At 36.2% G+C, this 27023-nt stretch overlaps 1 protein-coding gene across 1 annotated transcript in view; it reads right to left on the reverse strand.

Moving 5' to 3' along the window:
* Positions 1–1524: 1524 nt before the first annotated feature.
* LOC120542706 (histone-lysine N-methyltransferase SUV39H1-like) overlaps positions 1525–27023 on the reverse strand; it is a 46888-nt gene continuing 21389 nt past the window's right edge. The window contains exons 4-6 of the mRNA XM_039775331.1: positions 3544–3690; positions 2745–2874; positions 1525–1831 (exon numbers count right to left, since the gene is read on the reverse strand). Coding sequence (XP_039631265.1) covers positions 1698–1831; positions 2745–2874; positions 3544–3690 — 411 coding nt within the window. The 3' untranslated portion in view covers positions 1525–1697. The remainder of the gene's footprint in view (positions 1832–2744; positions 2875–3543; positions 3691–27023) is intronic.

The raw sequence follows: 27023 nt of genomic DNA on the forward strand, positions 1-27023 counted from the left end.
TGATAAATTATGAACAGGAAGTATCCCCACTCCCCGAAAACGTTGACAAACATGAAAAATCCCGGGACTTTTCTTCAGACGATACAAAAAGTAACAAATTCTCGTATGTACAGTTTGAAATCTTTTTACATCCTGGTAATGGATGGTTATTAAGGCAATTATTAAAATGAGTTTAGCAGCAGTGTCTTCATGAATTAAAAAAGAAACCCCAACAACTTTATGCATAGAAACAAACATGCCCATCTTCATTTTAAAGAATTTTTTTCCTGCAATATTTCAGCACAGCTAAGTAGAAACAAAATCTACCTGTATATTAAAATTTGTTAAGTATAGTTACATAAAAGCAGAAATAACTTCACAATTCAAAATTGTTCTGAAGCTCATTTCTGGCAAATCCTACAATTCATCACTCAAACAACATACACTGTGTTAGTATTATCTATGTGGATAATGGTAGCTGTACCAAATCACAAGAAACCTAAATTACAAGTCTTTTCTAAAGATTGTTAATCTGTACACAAAAACAGGGGTTTCAAAACGTAGGATTTAAGCCTGGAGTAATAGAAAGCTGACCACAAGTGCTTTTTTCAGTTGCACATTGTAATTTTAATATGCCCAATTTAAAATATAATAAACAGGTATGATCAGAATCCTCTCTTTGGAAAATGACTCTGAAATGCATAAAATGTATCTGGTACATTTTTATTTTTTCTAATAAAATCATTCATGTCATTCCCTGTGGATAAACATCTCAGAACAGGTGGAGAATAAAATGGATGGGTTTTATTTACTGAACAGCAAGACTATCCAGCACCAAACGCCTGTATATTTTGTAGAACATAAAATGTAAACATGATTAAAACATACAAAATATTAACTCTACGTTTAAGACCATAATTTTAAAAAACTAGACATAAATAGCTTGCTTCTGAATTAAGCAATAAACCACCTATAATTTTTTTGTTGTAGTGGATCAGTATTTAGCCAATAAAAATGAACACATTTTACACCATACCAACCCAATCTTTCATATTTTTTCTTTCTTTGAGAGTGTTGAAATAAGCTTTGCACTATAAATATATAGTTAAAATGGGAATGCGAACTAAACTACCAATTTAAAAAATAATAATTTACAAATAAAAATAATCTGAACACTTGTGTTTCCACATTTTTCCCTTGTAGCCTTTAGCCAGAACAAGATTCTGAATAGCAAAACTGAAAATGCATATAATGTAGACACAAATACAGATAGCGGACAGTAAGTAGGATTAAATGGAAATAAAATGTAAACTGTATAATCTTAGATTTTTTTCACTCGTCCTCTATCAGTCCTTCATTACTTAATATTTTTGGTATGTTGTCATAAGCTACCAGAAAGAACAAATGCCTGCCGCCAATGCATTTTGGTCTTAGCACAAAGCAAGAAATAAAAAAGACTTGTCTGTAAAATGCAGTTGGACTCATTAGGAAAGGACACATCTTGTTCAAAAATGAGACTGTGCTGGGAGCTGGACCATGCCTGCCTTTTTTTTTAGCATAATTCAACAACTGTAATAAAAGGCCTGGATGCAAAGCCAAAACATCTAATGAGCTGTTCGATTCAATGTAGCTATCATAGCTTCATCCACCCCAACCCATTCATTAAAATAAAAATTTGAATATATATATGTATATATATGTACACACTTGCAAAAATTTTAAAACAAATACTTCCTACAAGATTCAACACCACATTTGCACTCCACTCGAAGTCGCTTCTTTGGAGAGCCTGTCATTCCTGCCAGGCTAAAATTTGAATCCATTCGTGTACTTTCTGCATCCACTGGGTCAACTGTGAATGTGAAAATAAAGGCAAGGTTGGTTACCACACATTCAAAGTCAAGTTTAAAAACACCAACGTATCACTGCTGATAGAGAATAATTTATAACTAAAATACAAACTACTTAAAAGCAATCCAAGTCCTGCTGCTTTTCACTACATGTTTCTTGCACATTTTCCATGCAACTATAAAGAGACAATTAACACTACCTGTTATGCTTAATTTTACAAGAAGTTGTTCTAAATAAATAACATACAAAAGAATTTAATCATTACTCTGGACTGTGCAAGAGTAACAAAAAGGTTCACTACAAAACACAAGGAAGGATTCCTCATCTGTCAAGTGTAAAAATAACATAAAAAGATGCCAAGAACCAAATGTACATAATTTCAATTTCAATAATATTAAAAAAAACAAGTAGGGGGGAGATTTCACAAACATGAAGGACTTCAATTGCCCAAATATTAACTGGGCGAGCCATACAAATAGCAGTGCACAGGAGCATTTCTTAAATGTAATCGACGACTATTTTTAAGGGGTGGATGGCATAACTATATTTAGTATCTTGTAATAAGTAGGATTACGTTTTATGAGATAGATGTCACCAAATCATTAGGAGCTAGTGACAATTATAATAGATTTCACAGTGTTTTGGAAAAACACATGTTCAAAGAGTAAAGCAGTTACAATTACCAACTGCTCAAAATTAGCTCTAATAAGGTACGGTCTAGATAAGATGACTTAGGGTAGACGTATGTGTGAAGAAAGAGGAAGTGATATGGGGCAGATTTAAAAAGTGTTTAAACTTATAATACAGGACAAGTTTATACCAACATTTAGAAATAGAAAACTGTATTGCATGTATAAGGAACTAAAAAAAGAAGATGTATAGGAAGCAGCAGATGGTAAATTTTGTACTCTTACTTTGCATTTTGTAGTCAAATGTTAGTTCTTCACCAGCTTTGATTGTTCGTGTGGCAAAAAATGCAATACGCGGAAGCCGTTCATCCAGATTATTGATGAAAACATTGTAAACTTGTAGGTTGGGGTTGCACTGAAGAAAAACAAAGGAATATAAAGAAATCAATATAGCATACTAAACAATAAACTTAAAAGAAGCCAGCCAAACATTTTGTGGTACTATTCAGGGCAGCATTTTAAGATAACTATACACAGCTCTTGTATTTTTCTCATATGCTGGGGAGATATGCTACTAGATTTGAAGAGGCAATACATTAGTTCCTGTTGTAAATGCAGGTTACTTTCATTTTAACTAACAAAACATACCTAGTCAATGTTTAACAACTTATGAAAATCTCTACATACTGTAGTTCAAATACTAAAATTCAAATGAAAAGAAAAAGTAGAAAATTTGATATGCAGGATGCAGTAAAGTGAAGAAAACATCCTAAAATCTCTCTCACACAGCACAAACAAAACGTAAGTACAATGAAAATTAGAGGTGTGTGATAGTGCCAAAAATGTATAACACTGTATTTAGAATATTTTATTATTTTGACATATTGATCGAAGTCATCTTAAAAATACATTCTAGTTTAATATCACTAAATAATTGTTTCTGACTAAACTTCTTATTTAATAAGATAGTTGTTTATAACGCGAATAGAAGAAAAACAAAAAGCACCACACCTTTGTAATCCAGGCTTTGTTGCTTGCAGCTTATTTTTTATTCATTGGTATTCAGTGCTAATTTGATACTCACACTATGATTCACAAAATGAGAGATGTTGCCATAATGTGCTGCATCCACTGTGTATACATCTTCTATATAGTCCAGGTCAAACAGATATGTAGCACCTTGCTTGTCATATATATGCCCTCTTCTTTCTGCCTCTTCAGATGTTATAATCTGGGCAAAAAAATTAAAATTAAATGTAAAACTCTGTTAGGAAACTTAATACATGAACTAGTTATGTACAGGGTGTCCTGCCATCAGAACACCACAATATTTCAAAGTATTCTGTGTAGGTTGCAATAAACCCACAAGTCAATCAAAAGCAATAATGCCATTTTTACACTCCCAAGGTGTAAAAACTCTTTCAAATAAATGTTCATTATTAAAATACAGTATGTCATAGTTTTGACTCTATTGAGAATGATGCATTTGCTGAAGGACTTGATGCTATGCTTGATTTGTAAGTACTGCTTAGTAAAACTTGGAAGCATTGCAGTGTGTAGCTTTACAGTTTAAATGTCATGGCTTCAGTTTCCATATCCAGAAACTACCTGCTGCACGTTCTTCCTATGTTAGCTTTCTGAGCAGTGCTCTTCCAGTTTCAACTTCTTAAGAGTACCAGTGAAGTACTGTTATGCTACAACTGCTCAAAGTTTTGTAGGAGGAACCAACAGCCGTTGATCAAATGCACCGGCTAACTTTCACAGGGAACCACTCTTCAATCAAATGTATTTGTATCATGGCATACCACCATGGTTGTTTACTACCCTGTACCCAAGGCTGCCAGGAAAGGCATTGCCCCAAACACTGGAATAAGCTAGTAGGAAAATGTATGTATACACTTAGTTTATTGGAGATGTGAAATGCAAAAGAAAAAAAAGGAAAAACAAAAAAAAATAAATGAATAAAAACACATTTAACCTTTGTGTGGCAAATGCAACAGAAGGCAAGAGAAGATGTGTGAATTTCAGCACAAAAACCCCAAATTTTGAACAAAATGTGAATGTTTCTCTGTCTAATGGTAAACAGATTTTTTTTCTTTAAAAAATAAAAACATAACTGCAACTACTACACTCGTTTTTGAGAGCTTGCTTAGGTGTAAAAGACTAAATGTTTCCAAATAGTGGTACACCTTGAGCCAAACAGTATAACTTTGCAGTGCTATGGGATATGCAATCTAAACTTGGTACACTTATAGCTTAAAGACTGAGGCACAAAACAAAACTGATTCCAGGGTTTCCTAGAGTTTCTCCACACTCAATGTATTCCTCGCATTCCCGTTACACCCTCTGATCTCTCATTTCAATTCAGATGCCTCCTATTTCCAGTAAGGCTCTGCTTCGCGATGAGAAGTAAAAAGTCTCAGGGACAGACCCAACAAAAGTTTGCCACTTATTTTAGGCAAGATTGCTTTTCTCCTGGATAACTATACGTTGCATTCTCAGGAGTGAGCTCGCGCAGCTCTCATATTACAACCAGAGTGCTGAACTGACAACGTGATATATAAAGAGAACTATAATAATCGTAATAAACGAACAATAAAACAGCGGAGAACCCGTGGATTAAATAAAAAGGCAGCTTTCTTGGCAAAGCAAGAAAAGAGGATGGCTTTATATGTCGTTCGTTTATGAAACAGCGGAGAAGCTTTGTAAAGGCTGCTTCACAAAAAGCCAGCGGAGCGCCTTAAATTAGCAGGCAGTCAATCAATATCTCTAATCGTGATAAACGAACAAAAAAAATAGCGTACAAGCCGCGGATTAAATAAAGGAAATGGGTACCTGAACTGTACAGTAAGTCTCGAATAGCTACACAACAGCTATAAGAATCATAATAAATGAACAATAAAACAGTACAGAACCGCGAAGCAAGGAGAAATACCGGCCTCATATGGCGTTCGTTTATAAAGCAGCGGGGAAGCTGTGTGAAGGCAGCTACACAAAAAAAAACAGCAGAGCGCCACAAGCTAAATGTATTCCTCGCATCACCGTTATACCCTCTGATCTCCCATTTCAATTCAAATGCCTCAAATTTCCAGTAAGTCTCTGCTTCGGGATGACAATTAATAAGTCTCAGTGACACACCCCACAAAAGGTTGCCATTGATTTGAGGCAACATTGCTTTCCTCCTGGACAAAACTAGACGTTGCATTCTCAAAAGTAATCTCAGTGCACAGCTTGGTCATATTACAACCGGACTGCTGAACTGACAACGTGGTATACGCGGGGATTTTGCTATATACAGTACATATATATATATATATTATATATATATATATATATATATATATATCTCTATCTATATATATATCTATATATATCTATATCTATATCTATATCTATATCTATATCTATATCTATATCTATATCTATATCTATCTATATATATATACATATATATACACACATATATAGAGATAGAGATAGATAGATAGATATATATATAGATAGATAGATATATATATATCGATATATATATATCTATCTATATATATATCTATATGTAAATATGTATGTATGTGTGCAAAGCCCTGACTGACTGACTCATCACTAATTCTCCAAGTTCTCGTGTGGGTAGAAGGCTGAAATTTGGCAGGCTCATTCCTTACAGCTTACTTACAAAAGTTCGGCAGGTTTCATTTTGAAATTCTACGCGTAATGGTCATAACTGGAAGGTATTTTTCTCCATTTACTGTAATGGAGTTGAGCTCGAAAGCCGTGGGGGGCGGAGTTTCGTGTGACATCATCACTCCTCCCACGTAATCACGTGAACTGACTGTCAACGCAGTGCGTAGAAAACCACGAAGACCTCCAAAAAGCGCTGAAGAAAACATGCATTATATAATTGAGAAGGCAGCGAAACAATAAGAAGCGAGCGAGTGACATATACTACCATATTCATGAGTGCTGCTACTTCGGAAAGAAAGCACGGTGTAAACCTAAACTTTAACTTAAGTTCATAGACAGGCTGCCGCTGGCGTTTTTCATGCCCACGGGTAATGCGGGATACAAGTTTAATGAGAGGACGCAGGATAAAAATGAGAGTTTTGATCACTTTGTAACTAAGTTAAAATTGCACGTTAAGGGGTGTGCTTATGCAAATTCCAAGACACTGTGTTTGTGGGGGAGTCACGTCATCATCACCCCTCCCATTTACCTAATTTCGCTCTGAGCTAGGCTCCGCGGCGAACGCCGTCTTTCGATGCAACTTCGTCACGCTATCACCAAATACTAATAGAAAAATCCACAAGTTAATACACACGCTGTCTCTAGAGTTTCTCCACACTGAATCCTCCAGGCACTACTTACAAAAGGTTACATTGACAATTGTGTTACGTTATTTTTTAAATCTTTCCTTTTCTTTACACAAGCACAGCTGAGAAGCTTCGATGCATGTGCTCCATACCGCGTTAAAAAAAATAATGCATTTAATCACACTTTGCATTACAAGCAAAGGGGAACTTTTGTCAATGAATGATTTCCTGGTACACCGATTACTTTGATCAGCGCATATCTATTCATTTTACCCTCGCACCACCTTGGTTTGAGAAAAAGTATGAAAAAATATGAGCTTAACACAGAAAAACAGATTACCAATTCAAGCTTTATGAATAATCGATTCGCAATCAACAATTGTTTTGGTAAAGCCATACTCAGTGTAATCCTCCTTCCATTTTATAAATTTTCCGCCACTTGCCATGATTAAATGAACGGTAAAAAAGTAAGAGCGAAGTGAGGGTGACTTATTTAGGCAGGCATATATATGACAGCAACACTCATGACAATGTCAATCATGTTACGTTATTATTAAAATGTTTCCTTTTATTTTTCATTACTTCTTTAACACACTACTTCTCAGCTGCGAGCAGGTATTTTTGCTATTTTATATATATATATATATATATATATATATATATATATATATATATATATATATATATATATATATATATATATATATATATATATATAAAGCGCTGAGACTTTTGATATCGTGAACGTGTCTGCAAAAACTGCCCAGCAAAAGTCGAGCAGCCGGCGCGCGAGGATAGCTGTGCCGGGATTTGAGACGCTGACTGCGCTTCTGCCTTAAGTCAAAGTGAGCACTTTTAATTTTCTTCATCCTCCCCCTGAGCTATAGCCCAGACAAGTCTAAACACGGGACCCCTTTTCAACAACCACGGCAAACTAATATTAAGGCGCTTCGCACTTTCTTTTGCACATATACGATTATGAGGTCGTCAGCTCGGATTATGAAGACACGCACACGAGTGGAGGACTGACAGTGCCATCACAGCCGATTAATGGCAGGGACGTCTCACCAGTCTACACAAGACCCACCGCGACTGTCCCCAAAAGGCGATCATAAAGTCAGTGAACACATCTCTCTATACTATATAAAAGAAAAAGGCAACTTTCCTTTCTTTACACCTTTTTTCCTTTTATCCCAAACCAAAGCCTTTCTCTCTTACCACTGCAGAGGACACAAAACTAATTTTCTTTAATTGCTGGTAATGCCGGTAAGGCACATTACCAGAGGCAGAAATTTGAACGTTCACATAGAAAATGCAATTTCTATACCACAGCTGTCGTGCAGCGCCTTTCAAAAGGGATCTACTACCGAGAGATGATCCATATACACTTTAGCTGCTGTTAGTACTACTTACCTGTTGTGTTACACAGTCTTTAAAATGTAGTTTACCCACAACCACTCCAGTAGTGCTCAATGTACCTGTACTTCTTAAAACGTTAATGTTTTACTGTTTAATAACTTAGACTATATTTTATTATTTTTCCCTTGCACTCAGTGACCAAAGCTATACACACATACATACATACATACACACATACACACACACATACATACATACATACATACATACATACACACACACTCACCTAAAGGATATTAGGAACACCATACTAATACGGTGTTTGACCCCCTTTCGCCTTCAGAACTGCCTTAATTCTACGTGGCATTGATTCAACAAGGTGCTGAAAGCATTCCTTAGAAATGTTGGCCCATATTGATAGGATAGCATCTTGCAGTTGGAGATTTGTGGGATGCACATACAGGGCACGAAGCTCCCGTTCCACCACATACCAAAGATGCTCTATTGGGTTGAGATATGGTGACTGTGGGGGCCATTTTAGTACAGTGAACTCATTGTCATGTTTTAGAAACCAATTTGAAATGATTCGAGCTTTGTGACTTGGTGCATTATCCTGCTGGAAGTAGCCATCAGAGGATGGGTACATGGTGGTCATAAATGGATGGACATGGTCAGAAACAATGCTCAGGTAGCCCGTGGCATTTAAACAATGCCCAATTGGCACTAACGGGCCTAAAGTGTGCCAAGAAAACATCCCCCACACCATTACACCACCAGCCTGCACAGTGGTAACAAGGCATGATGGATCCATGTTCTCATTCTGTTTACGCCAAATTCTGACTCTACCATTTGAAGGTCTCAACAGAAATTGAGACTCATCAGACCAGGCAACATTTTTCCAGTCTTCAACTGTCCAATTTTGGTGAGCTTGTGCAAATTGTAGCCTCTTTTTCCTATTCGTAGTGGAGATGAGTGGTACCCGGTGGGGTCTTCTGCTGTTGTAGCCCATCTGCCTCAAGGTTGTGCTTTGCTGCATACCTCGGTTGTAACGAGTGGTAATTTCAGTCAAAGTTGCTCTTCTATCAGCTTGAATCAGTCGGCCCATTCTCCTCTGACCTCTAGCATCAACAAGGCATTTTCACCCACAGGACTGCCGCATACTGGATGTTTTTCCCTTTTCACAACATTCTTTGTAAACCCTAGAAATGGTTGTGCGTGAAAATCCCAGTAACTGAGCAGATTGTGAAATACTCAGACCGGCCCGTCTGGCACCAACCACCATGCCACGCTCAAAATTGCTTAAATCACCTTTCTTTCCCATTTTGACATTCAGTTTGGAGTTCAGGAGATTGTCTTGACCAGGACCACACCCCTAAATGCATTGAAGCAACTGCCATGTGATTGGTTGATTAGATAATTGCATTAATGAGAAATTGAACAGGTGTTCCTAATAATCCTTTAGGTGAGTGTATATATATATATATATATATATATATATATATATATATATATATATATATATATATATATATATATATATATATATATATATATATATATATACACACACACATACATACACACACACACACACACACACACATATATAATTTGTGTCAGACGTCGTGGTACATTTTCTGATGCAGCTAGACGAAAACAACTTTGTCACGCTGCCGCCAAATACACAAAACAATTACATTAACAATCATGTTACATTATTTTTAAAATGTTTCATTTTCTTTTTCATAACTTCTTTAACACACTACTTCTCCGCTGTGAAGCGCGGGTATTTTGCTACTACTTAATATTCTTCAGTTATTTGAAGCTTCTTTATCACATAAGCAGAATAAAGTCATTCATTGTTGGGTATGTAATTTAGATGCAATAATGTAAAAAAAAAACACTTTAGGACATAAGGTGTTAATTTAAATACAGCAAAGGTCAGGTATTTCTGATGTCACACTCTCATCAAGGGCAGCTGAAAAATGACTGAAATCGTCTTGTTTTTGGAATATACTGAACAAGCTCTCTACCATTATCCTTCATTTGGTTAGTGATATAAATGCATGATAAGATAAACCCAGCAGCACAATGGCAAGATTTCTAGTCACAGGGGTTGTGAAACTGAATGATTGCAGTTGCTGGATGCTGATGCCTTTGGGAAGTCAGATTTAAAAATTAGGAGTTGCAGGAGACAACAGATTATACAAAACTAAGCAAACATTTCAAGGTACTTTCACATCTTCAAATGATCCTGAGCTTGATACATTCTGACAGCCAATAACGTGCTACCTAACAGAGTCAGCGGCCATGCAAAATGCTTGAAATTATGACAAATTCAGCTGCAATCCCGGCCCCTCGTATTTTTTTTTTCTTCCTTTTTTCCATTCTGTCATGGTATGTAAAACATGAGATATCAGACAAACCTGCCTCTCTTCTCTTTGCAAGGTCCAAAACACCCACAATTCCTTATTCTCCACTGTTGCATTATATGCATTGTACCTCCAGGCGGGTACTCATTGGTTGTCATTAACACAGATTCCCAAACCCCCCTTATGATTTTAAGACAAAAATCGAATTTGTCACAGACTAGTTGGGTATGTCAGACTTTTCCATTCAGTATTTATTTATCATGGTATCAATTCTACAGCCTACACTAATAATGTTCTTATGGTTCCCTATGGCTTTGACAATTGGGCCTTATAGTCCACCAAAGGGCAGGGCAAGAGTTGCAGCCTCTTTTCTATAACCTTGTAAACTGCTGTGTTTGAAGTAGGGAAGTTACTGTTATTTTACTTATACAGGATAAAACATTTTGTACTTAGCTAAATGTTTAACACATTAAGACAGCGGCCTGCAATTATTTTTACCTGTGGATCTGTTTTATCCTGCATTGTTCAATGCAGAGCAACACTCTTTAGCACTTGGGATCTGTCATTTCCTCGATTTTTAAATCCTTACTGCAAAGTGTACTTCTGTAAAATACTTTATTATGTGCAATTTAAAAAAAATTAAGCACATTTACTACATTATGTAAGATGCTATAACGTTGCAGTCCAATGGCATAAACAGTGGCAATACTCCTTTGTGTGCTCATATACTCTTGTGTTTACAGTAAAAAATGACTTGCAGAAAGGTGACTACAGTGAAAGTCGATTGGATCTGACTGGCTGTGGCGGCCACTTGGACGGAATTTGCATCAATGCAACAGCATAGTGCATATTCCTTTGAGATATATCATGAAAAGTGCTGCTCAGCACAACACTGTTTTATTCCAGTTTCCTCATATTGTTAGAGAAACAAAGCAGCTTAAAATTAAACTCTTCCTATACTATGACTGTGGGTGGATCTGAAATATAGTTTGATGTATGGGCCGTAATGTGCATTAAGGTTAAAGGAAAGGCTATCAGCTACTAATGTAACTAATTAATCCTGTGCTTCAATGACTAGAACTGTAATTTGTTTTCATCATTATAAAGATTTTTAATACATACAGAACTGCAATTTATTTAAATACATTATACAGTTTGTATACCGTGTTGGTTATTGAATTTCAAAACTTTTCTTAGTATTGAAGTTTGAAATTTTGGTATTGCAACAACTCTCATCCAGATAATTTTTTCATGCATAAAGGCTTGCAGCCTTTAGAAATCCCCCCATTATGTAGTGATTTCCATAAAAAGAAAACCAAAATAACCATTATGGGACAATCGTTTATTTGCAAGACAACAAGCAACAGGTAAAATTTAGAATACTGTACTTCATATTTGAGTGTGTCTTAAAATTAGGCAAAACACTGCACTGCATGTGTACATGGCTAGGAGGTAGCTTGTTTATATATAAAAAAAAAAAAAAAAAAAGCTTATTTAATAAAGCAAACAACTAGGAATTACTTCAAAGTACAACTTCTCTCTTACATACCAATATTAACAACATGCAGCCAAATCTAACTAGATACTTCTCGCTACAGAGGGAGAGGCTTGGCTTACTAATGTTTATTGATTTTAGAGAAACAACTAATCCAATCTCAAAACACAGGAACAAGAAATCATTGGCTAAAGATGTCTCTGAGATTAATTCTGCAGGAGTGCACATTTCAGGTTTCTACACACAGTAATATCATATGGAACTTTAAAATTAGTACAGAAACTTGATTGTCTCAAAATGCTGTAATCAGTACAAAGAAAGTCTCTTCTCAAATTACAACATGTTGTTAAATGGCATGTCAAATGTTATTTCATTTCTTGTTCCTGTTATACAATGTGACAATGTGAACCTGAAAGTAGAGGCATTCAATGAATATGGAGAATTTTGTATTCTTCTGAAAGTGCTTCATGCTCAGATTTAATTCAATTTGATTTCTTAATGATACAAAACCATAAAGTAACAATCTGCTAAATAAAATAATGTTATATGACATAGTGTTTATTTCAAACAATGCATGAATTCAAATGCATATATCTGAGAACACCACTTGTAGCAGTTAAAATATGAAAGTATTAGGAAAGTGGGATTCATTAAAATAACAAAATGTAACTGCTGTATAGTTATTAACAAAAAACTATGACCACCAATAATGGGGAAAAAATTAAGCTGAAGGTGTTACTATTCTAAAGCATGAAACAAATTTCCCAAGGTTACTTAGAATTACCACTCATAAATACGACAAACAGCATTCAGAAGTGTAAACTCTACAAGACAGAAATATTGCTCTTATTATACAATATGTAACAAAAATAAAGAAATGAATGTCCCATTCATCAGGCCCATTTTTACATGTGCCCCATCATCTAAAGTACTAAGCATTAGAGCCCAAATATTTTGAGATTTTTGTCACCGATACCGATTCTGATAAAGAGTCTGTGATCTCTGATAACTAAATAAAAAGCCCCTCTCCTGGGCTCAAAACAAACACAAAAAAAATTAATTATTCAAATAAATGCTTCACATTTTATAATAAATAATGCATACAAATTAGACTTTAGGTTTGTACAAAAAACTGTTAAGAGTTATTCAGAAAAATAATCATAAAACCAAACAATATTATTTAAAAATATCAATATAACTCTCAATTCAACTTTATCAGTATAATCAAATACTCAAAATTGTGAAATATTATATTCTTAAATTCTGTGCTGTTCACAAAAAAATTAACAAAACAATAAATCTCAGTTATTGTAAAGATCAACTAATATGAGTAACATGGTCAAACTAATGCTCCCATGCCAGTAAAGAAAGGTTATAATGCAGAAATACAGCTTCTCTGCATTTACTCCATAGTGGAGCTCCTGTTGCCATCATGAATGATGTCTAACACAGAACACCTGGGGCCTCATGTATAAATGGTGCGTACGCACAAAAATGTTAAGTATGTCAATTTCCACTCTCATATCACAATGTACAAAAACTAAAAATAAAGCCACGCACATTTTCACACCAGCTCAATCCCTGGCATATACAAGTTCTCAACTCGGTTTTGCAAACTGGTGGCACCCAGCATCAAAGCAGTGATACTGTTTCTGTGTGGTTTCCCTTTATTTTTTAGATTCACATCTCTGATGCGGCTTTATCAAATACACTGAAATTAACGGCATATCGTTTTTTTAGTTCAAGGCATCAGATTGTAATCAACCTGCAACAATATAATGGTGCACTGAATGGCCAAACTATTCCAAATACCATAACCACATTAGTAGTGTTCCTCAAAGTGCACCACTTGGAGTATTTTAATCCACTGTATCCGAGTGCTCTACAGCAGATTGTGTCAAGTGTGGGGAGAAATATCAGGATTCAGCTTCTAACACACGCTGCCTCAGCCATGGGCACAGTGTATTTGAACTTCTCCCATTAACCAAATGCTTCAGAGTCTTTCCTGTAAGGAACTCGCAGTTCAGAAAAAGTTTCATCCCAAGAGCTATAAACGCACTCAATCAGTCCATCAAGTGCCCCTGGGAAAACTCTTTGTACTTAGAAGTACAACTGCCTCACTGTAAACTTGCCACTTATGCTTTCATATTGTATATTTTTCACTGTTTTTTATCCTGTTATGATTGTTTTACCATTTCATAGGAAAATAAGTTTATGGAGGATTTGCATATTGAATCTCATTGTACCATACAATAACAATAAAGGAATTCAATTGAATTTAACAGAAAAGAGCACATATTTACAGATGATGACAACTGGCTTCTAAATCGATTTAGATTTCCAGATGCTATCTTCTTGGAGCTCTTGATATCACTTCTAAGATGAAATGCAGTAAAGTATATATATTACATTATACAGATATAATTTTAACTTCATTTAAATAATGTATATTGTTAATGATTAAATATGCTAGGACTTGGTGATGACGTGGTAGCGATGAGCTGGTGCCCCGTTCAGGGATTGTTCCTGCCTCTCGCTGTATGCTTGCTGGGACTGGCCCGACCCTAGATGGATAGATGGATGGAATAATTAAGCATGTACTACGAAGATATTTCAATGTTCCTTAAAAGCTTTGAAGAATCGGAGTTCTAAGCTTACAGATGGCTTAACATTTATTAAAGAGCTGATTGTGTGGCGATTTGTTATTTGGAAAAAGAAAAGAAAGGCCAGAAATCGGGAGTTAGTACATTTGAAAGAGACAGTACTGCTGCATTAAGTTATTTTACTGAGGGTTGCGCATGGCACAACAAGCATCTTGAGGGAGGCAAGAACAATCTCTGGAAGGGGCGCCAGCTCATCGCTACCACTGCACCAACATGCATCAATGTTTTATATATACTTTAATTTCTATCATCATGAAAATGATTTTAAGTATACATCTTAGTATTTAAATTTTTCAGAGAGCTGTAACATTAGGAATGTAATGTATTCTGTGTCCTGTCGGCATAAGAGAAAGCCCGTCTAAGAAGCATGTAGTGATTCACACACATAAGAAAACATAAAAGAAATCATGGAATATGAAGCATTTAACGCACTACTTTAGATACGATGGGATTTGAGAAACAATTAAACCAAACGATTTTATGAAGTTTATGACATTTTGCTTTAATGACAAAATAAATTTTGATTAAAGTGGAAATTTCAACCTTCCCCACCCCCCCCGTGTGTCCCAGGTTTCTTTCTTTTCTCTGAACCCTAATACGCTTCCATATGGCACTCAGAAAGTGGGCTATGATTTGCCTTTTCAAAGCGACTTTCATATCTGAACACTTCTTATTTATTTTGGGCACCGTGCGACTTCCTGAACTTGAGTTTTTACGCCACTCGCCAACTTCCTTATGTTGTTTATATCACTGCTTATAATAAACCAACAAATATTACATTTTTCCTTATCTCTACTTGGTATTCGTCGAAATTCTTCTTTTTCCCCTGTGCTTTTGTCATTGTCTTTTCACAGAATTTGCATATTCAAAAGCGTGCAATTCTGGGAGGAGTTGGGGTAGGGCAGCAGACATGTGCATGAGCGTTACTTTTTGTATGCATCTGAATTTTTTTTGTGCATACGCAAATTTCTGCTTTTGACCGTATGCCAAGTTTTAGTGTGAATTCTACGCATGACGTTATGCATGAGCGCCCAGGTTACTGATGCTGGCGGATATCCCAAATATTTTCCCTAAACAGAAAAATATTTGAGGACCCAACACTCAAAGGGGTAGACCGAATTACAGACTATTACAAGTTCAGTGCTGTAGATCTTTCATAACATCTTCAGGTTAATTTTGGTTTTGTCTTACTCCAGACATCCAATGCTGCAATACTATTGTAAAATACTAGTATTTTTCATTTGTTTTGCACATCACTTCCACAATCAGTGATTTTACAATTTTTAAATTGTTAGTTTGTACTGTCATTTATAATACTGACATTTTTCTACTGCAATATTCTGCTTTTTGGTTGATGTCTGTACTAACTACAGATCTTAAGCTCTTCTTCAGCACCCTAAAAGTATTGTTTTGCTGCTGATCAAGTTCTGTTTTCTCATCCATATAAAAACACCCTAACTTGCTGTTCTCTTACAATAAAACTGTTAAGCATTCATTGTGAAGGGCAAGCAAAAGCAGGCTTACTTTCTCATTAAACATAATGGGAAATAACCACTATATTCTGGATGTTCCATTTACAACTTTAAAATCATAATGTTAAAGAGCATATTTAGTGTCACAGAAGCATACTTGGCTATCTCAAACAATGTGCATCTTTTGGAGGCTGCTGACACTCAACTACTAAAACAAAAGCATAATAAAAAATAAGTATCAGAGTTGTGTGTTATACAGTATTTTCACTGAATCTCTAAAGGGGGAAAAGAATCTCTCATGTTATTCTTTGAATACTGGACCCTCATCCGGTGCTCCACTCTGCATAAGCTTATCAAATTGGACTGCTCTGCATATTTCATATACCTAAGCTTCTTGTGACTTGTTTTAAAAATTTGCTGACATTATTTTTTTATTTAGTAGTAAATTTTTTAAGTTGTTAATGAAAGTAAAAGTTCATTACAATATAGTATAAAATTGAATATACTCAGTAACTCCATCTGTGAAACTTAAATAGGCTCACCGTGCCTTAACTTATATAAAATATTTATGGGCACTGACTTCAAGTCTTTCACACCTTGAGCAGAGGGCTGGAGGAGGGAGCAGGGTGCTGGTGACTAAAGTAACAAGTGCGTTTAACATAATTAAGTACACTTCACATATGCATACAGGCATGGAAATTTCCTGGTTCCACGTTTCTCTTTGATTGTGTCACTTTCCATGCAAGTGAAGACTGCACAGTGGAAGAGGCATTAGAACTGCAAGCTTTACAAAGGCACTGCAAACAAAAAAGCAAATTAGTAATTATGACGCATACAAAGGTGCATTAAGTACAAATAAAAATGTAATAGTAGTTAGAACTGTTAACCTGCATTCAAATATTTTTGTAGTAGTTGGACGTTGTTCAGTGTTAGCCATCATGGATGAAATGAGAAGTCAAGTAAAATTACTTCTTATTGGCTAACTAAAAAAATTATAATATGCAAGCTTTCAAGGCAACTCAGGCCTTAGCCAATAAAAAAAGGTGCCATTTTCTTTGACTTCTCCTTTCATTCAAATATATTAAAACCCTTACTTTGGTATAATTTAACAGATTGATAAAAAATTTTATTAATGGGGTCTTTATTTACTGGTAGAGAAATACTGTCTAATGCTTCAGAGTCTAAAGAGTAAAATAGATCAACATCTATTTATACCCCTGAGTGAAGATGTCTATCACTCATATTCAGAATTAGCAGAATATATTCTACATAGCCACGGAGCTTTTTATACTTTGAACGACTGGATCTGATGGTAATGATAACCTACCTACACCGTAGTATATTGTAAATTCATCCTGCAAACTGAATAACAGTTAAAGATAAGCTGTGGTACTTGTAACATTCTTTCAGTTTTGACAAAAAAAGCAAGAGCAGATACAAACATTTAGGAAGCCCATTCAGTTCTTTAACAAAACCTTTTTGAGATGCGCCAACACAAAGTTCAGCCACTGAATGAAAGGATCCAAATTCTTGAGCAATCCTATAAATTAGGCGCTGAGGTGATGCCAGCTAATTTGCAACTTCTGGACAGGCAATCAAGGTCTCAGGCATTTAAAGGATGGCAAAATTGTAATGTATTTATAAGCAATATGAATAGTTAAAAAACACAATTTTATATGTATATATGTCTGTGTGTTGTACTGTGACTTATCCCAGTAACTTAACTATTTAGATTATATGTAGTAAACATTTATTTGCATTCCTTTTTCCCCTCAACACAAACCTGGAATGTTCTCTTCAAATAATTAACAATTTTGGCACACGTATATGCAAAAACTTGCATATAGATCTTGTAATTTTTATAAAATGACAATTTTTACAACCTTCTGCTAAAGAAAGGCATACATTCATAGAAATCATAATAAAGTGCTTATTAATATGTTATAACCAATTATGTAGGCCATTTTAGCAACCACAATAACTAAGTAACAGTGGGTCACTGCTGCCACCAAATTGAATATCATTACAACTGTCTGCCTTATATGCATTATGGACTAAGCCATACAAGCGGCTAAGTTGCTAAGCAATCAGTCCGTTTATAGTGCCAACTATAATAGTGAGGATAATGTAAATAGTAAGGTGGAAAGATTTAATACTAAAGTGAGAGCTGCTGTTGACATAGTTGCACCTGAAAAGACAGTGAAAAAATCTTCTAGCATTGTTATACCATGGAAGACCCAAAGAGTGTCTGATTTAAAGAGAACATGCTGCAGAGCTGAGCGTCAATGGAGGAAGACTAAACTTACTATCCACCATGAAATATTAAAAGTCAAAATAACAGAATACAATAACACTGTCCGTCTTGAGAGACGCTGTTATTTCTCCAAGATTATAAATAACAATGCTAGTAATCCCAGAGTCTTATTTTCTACAATTGATCGCCTACTAAACCCAGGTAACTCAAAGGAATGCCTCAAAGTTCTTCCAGTAAAACCTGTGAGGCTATCGCTGTATTTTTCAATCAAAAAATTAATGATATTAGAAATAACATAGTATATCCCTCCAACACTAAGGATCCTCCTAAACCCCAGCATCCTGTTATAAACAAATTAAACTCTTTCACTAGGATAGATTTACCTGATTTACAAAAATAATCTCTCAATTAAAACCTCCACCTCGCCCTTGATCCAATACCAACAAGGTTTTTCAAAGAAGTATCAGGCGTGCTAATTGATAATGTTCTGGACATAGTAAATTCGTCATTAGATACGGGGGTCTTCCCAGACTGTCTTAAGACTGCTGTAGTTAAACCCCTTCTTAAGAAACATAATCTTGACCCTCGCTCTTGAAAATTTTAGACCCATCTCTAACCTGCCTTTAAGTAAAGTTCTAGAGAACAGTCATTATGCAGATAAATGACCACCTTAATAAACATGCTATTCTTGATAAATTTCAGTCGGTTTTAGAACAAATCACAGCACAGAAACTGCACTCGTTAAAGTAGTAAATGATTTGAGTGAATGCAGACAGAGGCCATTTATCTGTTCTCATCCTCTTAGATCTGAGTGCTGCATTTGACACCATTGATCATAATATTCTTAGAAATCGCCTTAGTCAATGGGTGGGCCTCTCTGGCATGGTCTTAAATTGGTTTGAATCCTACCTGACAGGGAGAAAATTTTTTGTTAGTTGTGGGAATTACAACTCAAGACACATGATATCCGATATGGTGTTCCACAAGGCTCTATCCTGGGTCCGCTGTTATTCTCAATCTACATGCTTCCGTTAGGTCAGATTATCTCAGGGCACAATGTGAGCTACCACAGCTATGCTGATGACACACAGCTGTACTTATCAATAGCACCTGATGACCCCGATTCTATTGATTCACTAACAGAATGTCTGACTTGTATCTCAGAATGGATGAATAGTAACTTTCTCAAGTTAAATAAAGAGAAAACTGAAATCTTAGTGATTAGCAATAATGGATACAATGAGGCTATTAGAAATAAACTGGATACATTAGGATTAAAAGTCAAGACGGAGGTAAAAAGCTTAGGGTAATTGTTGACTGTAATCTGAATTTTAAATCGCATATTAATCAGATCATTAGGACAGCATTTTTCACTTAAGAAACATAAGTAAAGTTAGACCTCTTATATCACTGAAAGATGCTGAGAAATTAGTTCACGCTTGTTTTCAGTCGACTAGATTACTGTAACGCACTCCTCTCAGGACTACCCAAAAAGACATCGCGTTTGCAACTAGTGCAGAATGCAGCTGCTAGAATCCTAACTAGGAAAAGAAAATCGAACACATTTCTCCAGTTTTGATGTCACTACACTGGTTACCTGTGTCATTCAGGATTGACTTTAAAATTCTGCTTATGGTTTATAAAGCCTTAAATAATCTCGCCCCGTCTGTATATATCGGAATGTCTTGACACCTTATATTCCAAATCGTAACCTCAGATCCTCAAATGAGTGTCTCCTTAGAATTCCAAGAACAAAACTTAAAAGAAGTGGCTGCTATGCACCTAAAATCTGGAATAGCCTGCCAATAGGAATTCGCCAGGCTAAAACAGTGGATCACTTTAAAACACTGCTGAAAACACATTACTTTAACATGGCCTTTCTATAACTTCAATTTAACTTAATTTAACTTAATCCTGATACTCTATATGTTCAATTCATCATAATAACTATTCATGGTGGCTCTAAAATCCGTACTGACCCCTATTCTCTTTTCTGTTTCTTTTTCTGGTTTCTTTGTGGTGGTGGCCTGCGCCACCTCCACCTACTCAAAGCTTCATGATGCTCCAACAATGATGGATGGATTAAAAGGCAGAACTCTACGTGACCATCTTCATCAAGCCCTTCCGTCAGAACCCTAAATCCCAAGAAGACTGTTTCATTTATGTTAGGTAGAATGCCCAGAGGGGACTGGGCGTCTCATGGTCTGGAATCCCTACAGATTTTATTTTTCTCCAGCCGCCTGGAGTTTTTTTTTTTTTTTTTCTGTCCCCTGGCCATTGAACCTTACTCTTATTCGATGTTAATTAATGTTGATTTATTTTTTTTTTCTTATTGTGTCTTTTATTTTTCTATTCTTTATTATGTAAAGCACTTTGAGCTTCTGTTTGTTATGAAAATGTGCTATATAAATAAATGTTGTTGTTGTTGAAGTGTCTGGCAGGTGTTGAAGTTGTTGTCATACTTAGTTGTGAATTTGAATTTCGTTGTCATGAACCACAAGACAGGTTTTGCAATTGCTTCACCTTTCATCAAAATCGTTGATATTTTACCAAAATTTCTTTAGTTGATTTCCACAGACTGCATTACTGAGGATTTGTGTCCAAAGCCTTTTATTTTTTAAACTTTACTTTGACATTTTGCCAACACTTAAATAACTTGATAGCTTTTTGTTCAGTTACAACGCAATTGAAACTATGTTGTGGTATGTGATTTCACACAGGATGTTCAAATAGGGAAAAAGTGCGTAAGGGTGCCATTATATACAAAATAATAACTGTTCGTGCACTTCAGAGTAGGAATGAGTTCAGGGTTTGTATTGTTATATACAGTATGTTCGTCCCTATAAGCCATATTTAAATATTTACTTCATCTTTATTCACAGAAACTTTTTTTTTTTTTTTTTAAATGAAATCCCTTTTGGCGTTTGGCATTTTTATTTAATTGTTGTTTATTAATATTAAAACAACTAGCTGATTACCCAGTGGCTTTGCTCAGAGTGCAAGGGGGAAAAAAAAAAAGCAGTATATAAATTATTAAACAGAAAAACATTAACATGTAAGAAGTAAAGATACAGTCGACCCTTTATATACGATCGGCCTGACATGTGAACAACTTGATTTACGACCAACGTCTTGCATTACGACCCGAATGCGGTCACGTGTATCCGCTTGTGCGATTGTAAACAGACAGCAAAGAGAGCGTTCGTAAGCATCAGTCGGAGCCCAGATACATTTTTTTTGTGGATGTAATTTCGGTCAGTGCAGTGATTTATCTATATATATAATTCACTAAGACCATGGCAAGCAAGATGCATAATTGCTAAGGAAGGAAGAGAAGGTAACGAAGGTAAAGAAAAGTGATCACAATTGAAACGAAGAAGGAAATTGTGCGGAAATATGAGAGTGGTGTTCGTGTGACCGATCTCAGTAATATGTACAGCATGTCGAAATCCACCATCTCGACAATTTTACAAAGAAAAGATTTGCACAAGGAGGCTCCTTCTAAACAATAACCACCTTCCGTTTCATTCTCCTCCTCCTCCCTTCCTGCAGCCCAAAGATGTCAAATTAAATGGTGAATACAGTATGAAATTGTTGTTTCTCGCAATGCCACTAATAGTTAGAACTGCATCTCCCAGCAGTCCTTGCAGGGGCTGTTGAGGTCAAAGGTGGCCAGAGGGGTTTAAAAGGAGGACAGGTGTCAAAGAAGAAAAAAAAAGTTTTGTTTTGGTGCGTTGTGTGTTACGTTTATCTGTCGTGCTTCCTGCTGTTGTTTGAACCTTAATTAATCATTGTGTCCTGGACTGTATTCATTTGTTGGGGTCTGGATCGTCTGTCTACCTGTATACTGAGGACTGTGTTTGGTTTCATTGGCTTTCCTGCAAAAAAAGGAGTGCTCCTGAACCATCCATCTGACTTTCTGTAACTACCGGTAGGACTGAGTTTTCTTTCACCCTTTCAACATACAGATCGCTAGACTTAACTTCACCACTTCTCATTTCATCTGGTTTGGTTTACATGGACTTTGCTGCGTGTTTATTGTGTTTTTTTGTTAAATGTAATATCGCCGAAGGGGTCAAGGGTGGTATTATTGTTTTCATTTAGATAATTTTAATTTCATTATATTCTTTATCGCTTAATGCTCCCTGGGTGATTTATTTGGTCTCTGTATTGTGCGGGGGTGTGTGTGTGTGTCGGTCCAAGGCTTGGGTTGTACCTGGTAAGCCACCACTAAAATAAATAAATCACCGTCACATTGAAGATGTGAATCTTAGCGGCACTTGACTGCTACACTGGTAGGCTAGGCACTTTTTATAACTTAGTTATAACAGTACATTAGAAAAATTATTGGTGTTTTGGTAAATTATGCACATTATACAACCCTTTTTTATTATGAAAAGGTTAAGTAAGTGTTGCAGTGGGAGGTTTGGAACACATTATGGGTATTTCCATTATTTCTTATGGGAAAAATAGTCTTAACTTACAACCAGCTCTCGCAAACGAATTGAGTTCGTAAGTCAAGGGTCCACTGTACATTGAGCAGTACTGGAGTGCTGTCGGGTAAAGTACATTTTAAATGCGCAATAGCACAACAGGTAAGTAGCACTAACAGCAGCTTAAATGTATTTGGATCATCTCTCAGTCGGTAGCAGATCCCTTGTGAAAAGTGCTACACGACCGCTGTGGTATAGAAATTAAATTTTCTATGCGATCCTGCAAATTTCTGCTGGACAGCCTTGCAGTACGTGTCTGCGATTTAAGACAAAAATTATTCTGAGAAATGTGGACGCTGCCCTTCCATACTTAATGGGCAGAAGGTCCAAACAATTCCTAAGTAGAAAACTTAACATGAAGAGGTCGGTACATCTTCTTAGATATAAACCTTCCATCTTCTTAAAAGAATTCATCACAAAAGCAACCTTGAATGTTGCAGGGTTTTGGTGACCTGAACTCGCCTTAAGAGAGAGTAAGTAGTCGTGAAGCGAAATTTACAAAGAGAGTTTTTCTATGATGGCGCTGATCACACTCATTCGCAATGATTTGCACTCTCCCAGGAGCTGACGGGGCACTCGAAGTGTCACAAACAGTGCAAGACGAGAGGACGCTGCCCGAAACTGTGAAGCTCTCAACCCGGCACAGCAGCCCAACATTTCGTGCCTCCAAGCGTCCACTTTGTTCTCACTACCCCTTGCCGCTGACGTCGTCTTCACATTGTTTACAGCTTGGCGCAGTTAAAAAGTAGAAAGACGCAAAGCTGTTTTCCTCATCTCTTCTACTATCAACTACTGCCAATTAAAAAAAAAAAAAAGTTATAATGTGGCGGTTTCTGCGACAGTAATGTGGACGAATAAATAAAACTTCTCTGTCAGAACACACCTGGAGGCGGACGGCTCAGTGCTGGAGTCCAGAGTGGAGAGTGATGCGGGCCGCACTTCTATGGGATAAATCGGCGTGTTTGTGTTTACTTCTTTTCAATATCAGTAAAATAACTCACACAAATAATAATTCGTAAAGACGATATAAAAATGGCGTCGACAAACAAAGTGATTAGTTCCTGTATTATAATATGTTCTGTGGTCATACAGTACGAAGTTTCCATTAAAAATGCGAAAAGAATTTGATAGATAGATCGATCGATAGAGATAATTGGTTAATTCAGTTTTCTGTCTTGTAATCTCCCATATTAGCTTAAAAAATCATCATCATCAATTAAGGAATTGATTTAGATATTTGTATGAATTGAACCCCTAAAAAATGTAGTCGGCCATAAAACAGCAAAAAATTTGAAACGGTCATGTGACCAAAAACAGTAACATTTTCCATGGGGGACAAGGGGTTCCCTTATTGCTAGATGAGATTTTTGTAGGAAACAAAGAGCAATGTGGAATCCTAATAAAAGAGCACAATTTTTTGCAATGAAATTAACTTTTGTGACAACCAGCATCTCAGGTGATATTAACAGTTTGGGCAGATGAAAGCAATTTCATTTTCATGACCAGAATATCATCATAGAGAAATCGCTATACTTTAAAATTGCTCTCTTAGTGGTTATTAAAGGATAAGTCTGGTATTTTTCCATTCTAGGTTATTTCTTCACAATCATAGCATATACTAGTTTCTCACATGAAATTATATTCTAAAGTGAAGCATATTCATAAATTAAAAAAATAAAAATAATTTAGCTATTCTTGCTTTTTATAATGGAGTTTATGGATACAGGGTCGCAATATAAAGAAAATACAAAAAATTTACCAAATACTGTAGGTCTATTTTTCAAGCGAAAAAATGTTAGAATATCGAACTATGTCTCAACATTACACACACATTGAAAACAGTGTATGCATGTTGTTTTAAGAAGGGACAAAAGCAAAAAGCGAATCACTGTTATAAGACTCTTAAAAGGGGACAAGCTGACAAGCTAATGATAATACACGCATATACTTCAATGAGAGAACATTGAGCTTGCACATGGAATTTAATCAAGTTAGAAGAACTGAACAGATATTATAGGTATTAATCCATCTTCCTAAACAGCTTATCTAGGGCAGGATTGAAATAAAAGGATCCACGTCAGCATCGGAGGCAAGTATTGAACAACCCCTAGACCAGGCACGTCAAACTCACTACCATTGGTGGGCCGCTTTGACTGCTATATGTGGGTCAGTGGGCCGCACTGTAGCAAATACTATTATACAAAGTTACTGTAGCTTTCTTTCCAAAACTGAAAACTTTAAAAAATTTAACACTTAAAGTTTATAGAAAAGCAAATTATTTCCATACAATCTCCGTATAACAGTGTACAATTAGAGTTTTAGCCTCTTATCTACAACAACATTTATTTATATAGCACATTTTCATACAAAAAGTAGCTCAAAGTGCTTTACATAATGAAGAATAGAAAAATAAAAGACACAGTAAGAAAATAAAATAAGTCAACATTAATTAACATAGAATAAGAGTAAGGTCCGATGGCCAGGGTGGACAGTAAAAACAAACAAAAAAAAAAAAACTCCAGACGGCTGCAGAAAAAAAATAAAATCTGTAGGGATTACGGACCATGAGACTACCCTGTCCCCTCTGGGCATTCTACCTAACATAAATGAAACAGTCCTCTTTGGATTTAGGGTTCTTACGGAAGGACTTGATGATGATGGTCACGTAGACTTCTGGCTTTTAATCCATCCATCATTGTTGGAGCATCATGATGCTTTGAGTAGGTGGTGGTGGCACAGGCCACCACCACAAAGAAACCGGAAAAAGAAACAGAAGATCTAGATCCTTATATAGGAGTCTTACAGTCTGAGACTTATTTCTTTTGTCCCGACACTTGGCATCACTTGTTAGTAATCAATTCGTCAATATGAGGCTTGAAATCTTGTGCAGCTGCAACTTTTATGAGGGATGAAAGGTGCTCGACAGTAAGTCTTGGGGTATGGGGTTTTGGTAGCTTTCATTAACGAAAACAATTGTCATAATGGTAAGTGCTCCCGAACATAGACAGTACTCTCAATGCCAACTTACGCATCTGCACATACAAGGGTGGCAGGTAAGCATACAAGCCTGAAACACCAACTTCATTATATTTTGCCTTCAGAATAGAATCTGACTGCAGTTCAGTCAATTCCATTTGGATATTCTCAGGCGCATTCTCAACGTTGTAAAAGTATGGTGTCATAAACAGCACAAAGTCCTGTTCACGTGAACTGAAATCACGAAAATGCTCACTGACTCCATTACTCAGTAATTCAAGTTGGAAAGCAAATCCTCCAAAAATCTAATTTTACTTTACTAAGTTTACTTTAAAGTTTACATTGTAAAATAAGCCGATATGCAAAAAGCCCCCTGACCTACACTAATTTTACAAACTCAAACTCACAAAAAATTGTTAATAAGCAACTCATCAACTTCTCGCATCCACTTCAGATCTTCAGCTGTAGTCTGCACTAACTGTTCGTTACAATACTAGTGCAAAATTACATAAAACTTGAGCAAAAAAAAAAAACATGAATATCCACCATCCTCTTTCGCTTATCCGAATCGGGTTGCGGGTGCAACAGCTTGAGCAGAGATACCCAGACTTCCCTCTCCCCAGCCACTTCTACTAGCTCTCCCGGGGGAATCCCGAGGTGTTCCCAGGGCAGCCGGGAGACATAGTCCCTCCAGCATGTCCTGGGTTTTCCCCTCAACAGGGAGACATCCTGATCCGATGCCTTAGCCACCTCATCTGAATCCTCTCAATGCGGAGGAGCAGTTCCCCTCGGATGACTAAGCTTCTCACCCTATCTTTAAGGGTGTAACGACCCCAGCTGAGTGATGGTCAACTCTCAGACTGATGGTTTATGAATTTTATTATCGTTTCCGCGACCTTGTTCCATAAACACACCGCTATAAAGAGCTATAAAAGGCAAAGTACAAAATAAAAAGCATGTAAATAACAAACATTTGTACCTTTGTTTTACATATAACACAGAGAAATGAATACCTTGTTCACTTTTCAGCAAGGTGTTTGATCGTTAACCCCATATGTCGCCATTTTCCTTTCCTATTCCCGGCAAAACTGCACAATTAATTATGCAAACTAAAGACACCCAATAACTTGTCAAAATAAAAAAAGTCATGCAAACGCTGTGATTAAAGCCCTG

Source organism: Polypterus senegalus, chromosome 13 (genome assembly GCF_016835505.1).
Source record: "Polypterus senegalus isolate Bchr_013 chromosome 13, ASM1683550v1, whole genome shotgun sequence".
Taxonomy (NCBI): Eukaryota; Metazoa; Chordata; class Cladistia; order Polypteriformes; family Polypteridae; genus Polypterus; species Polypterus senegalus.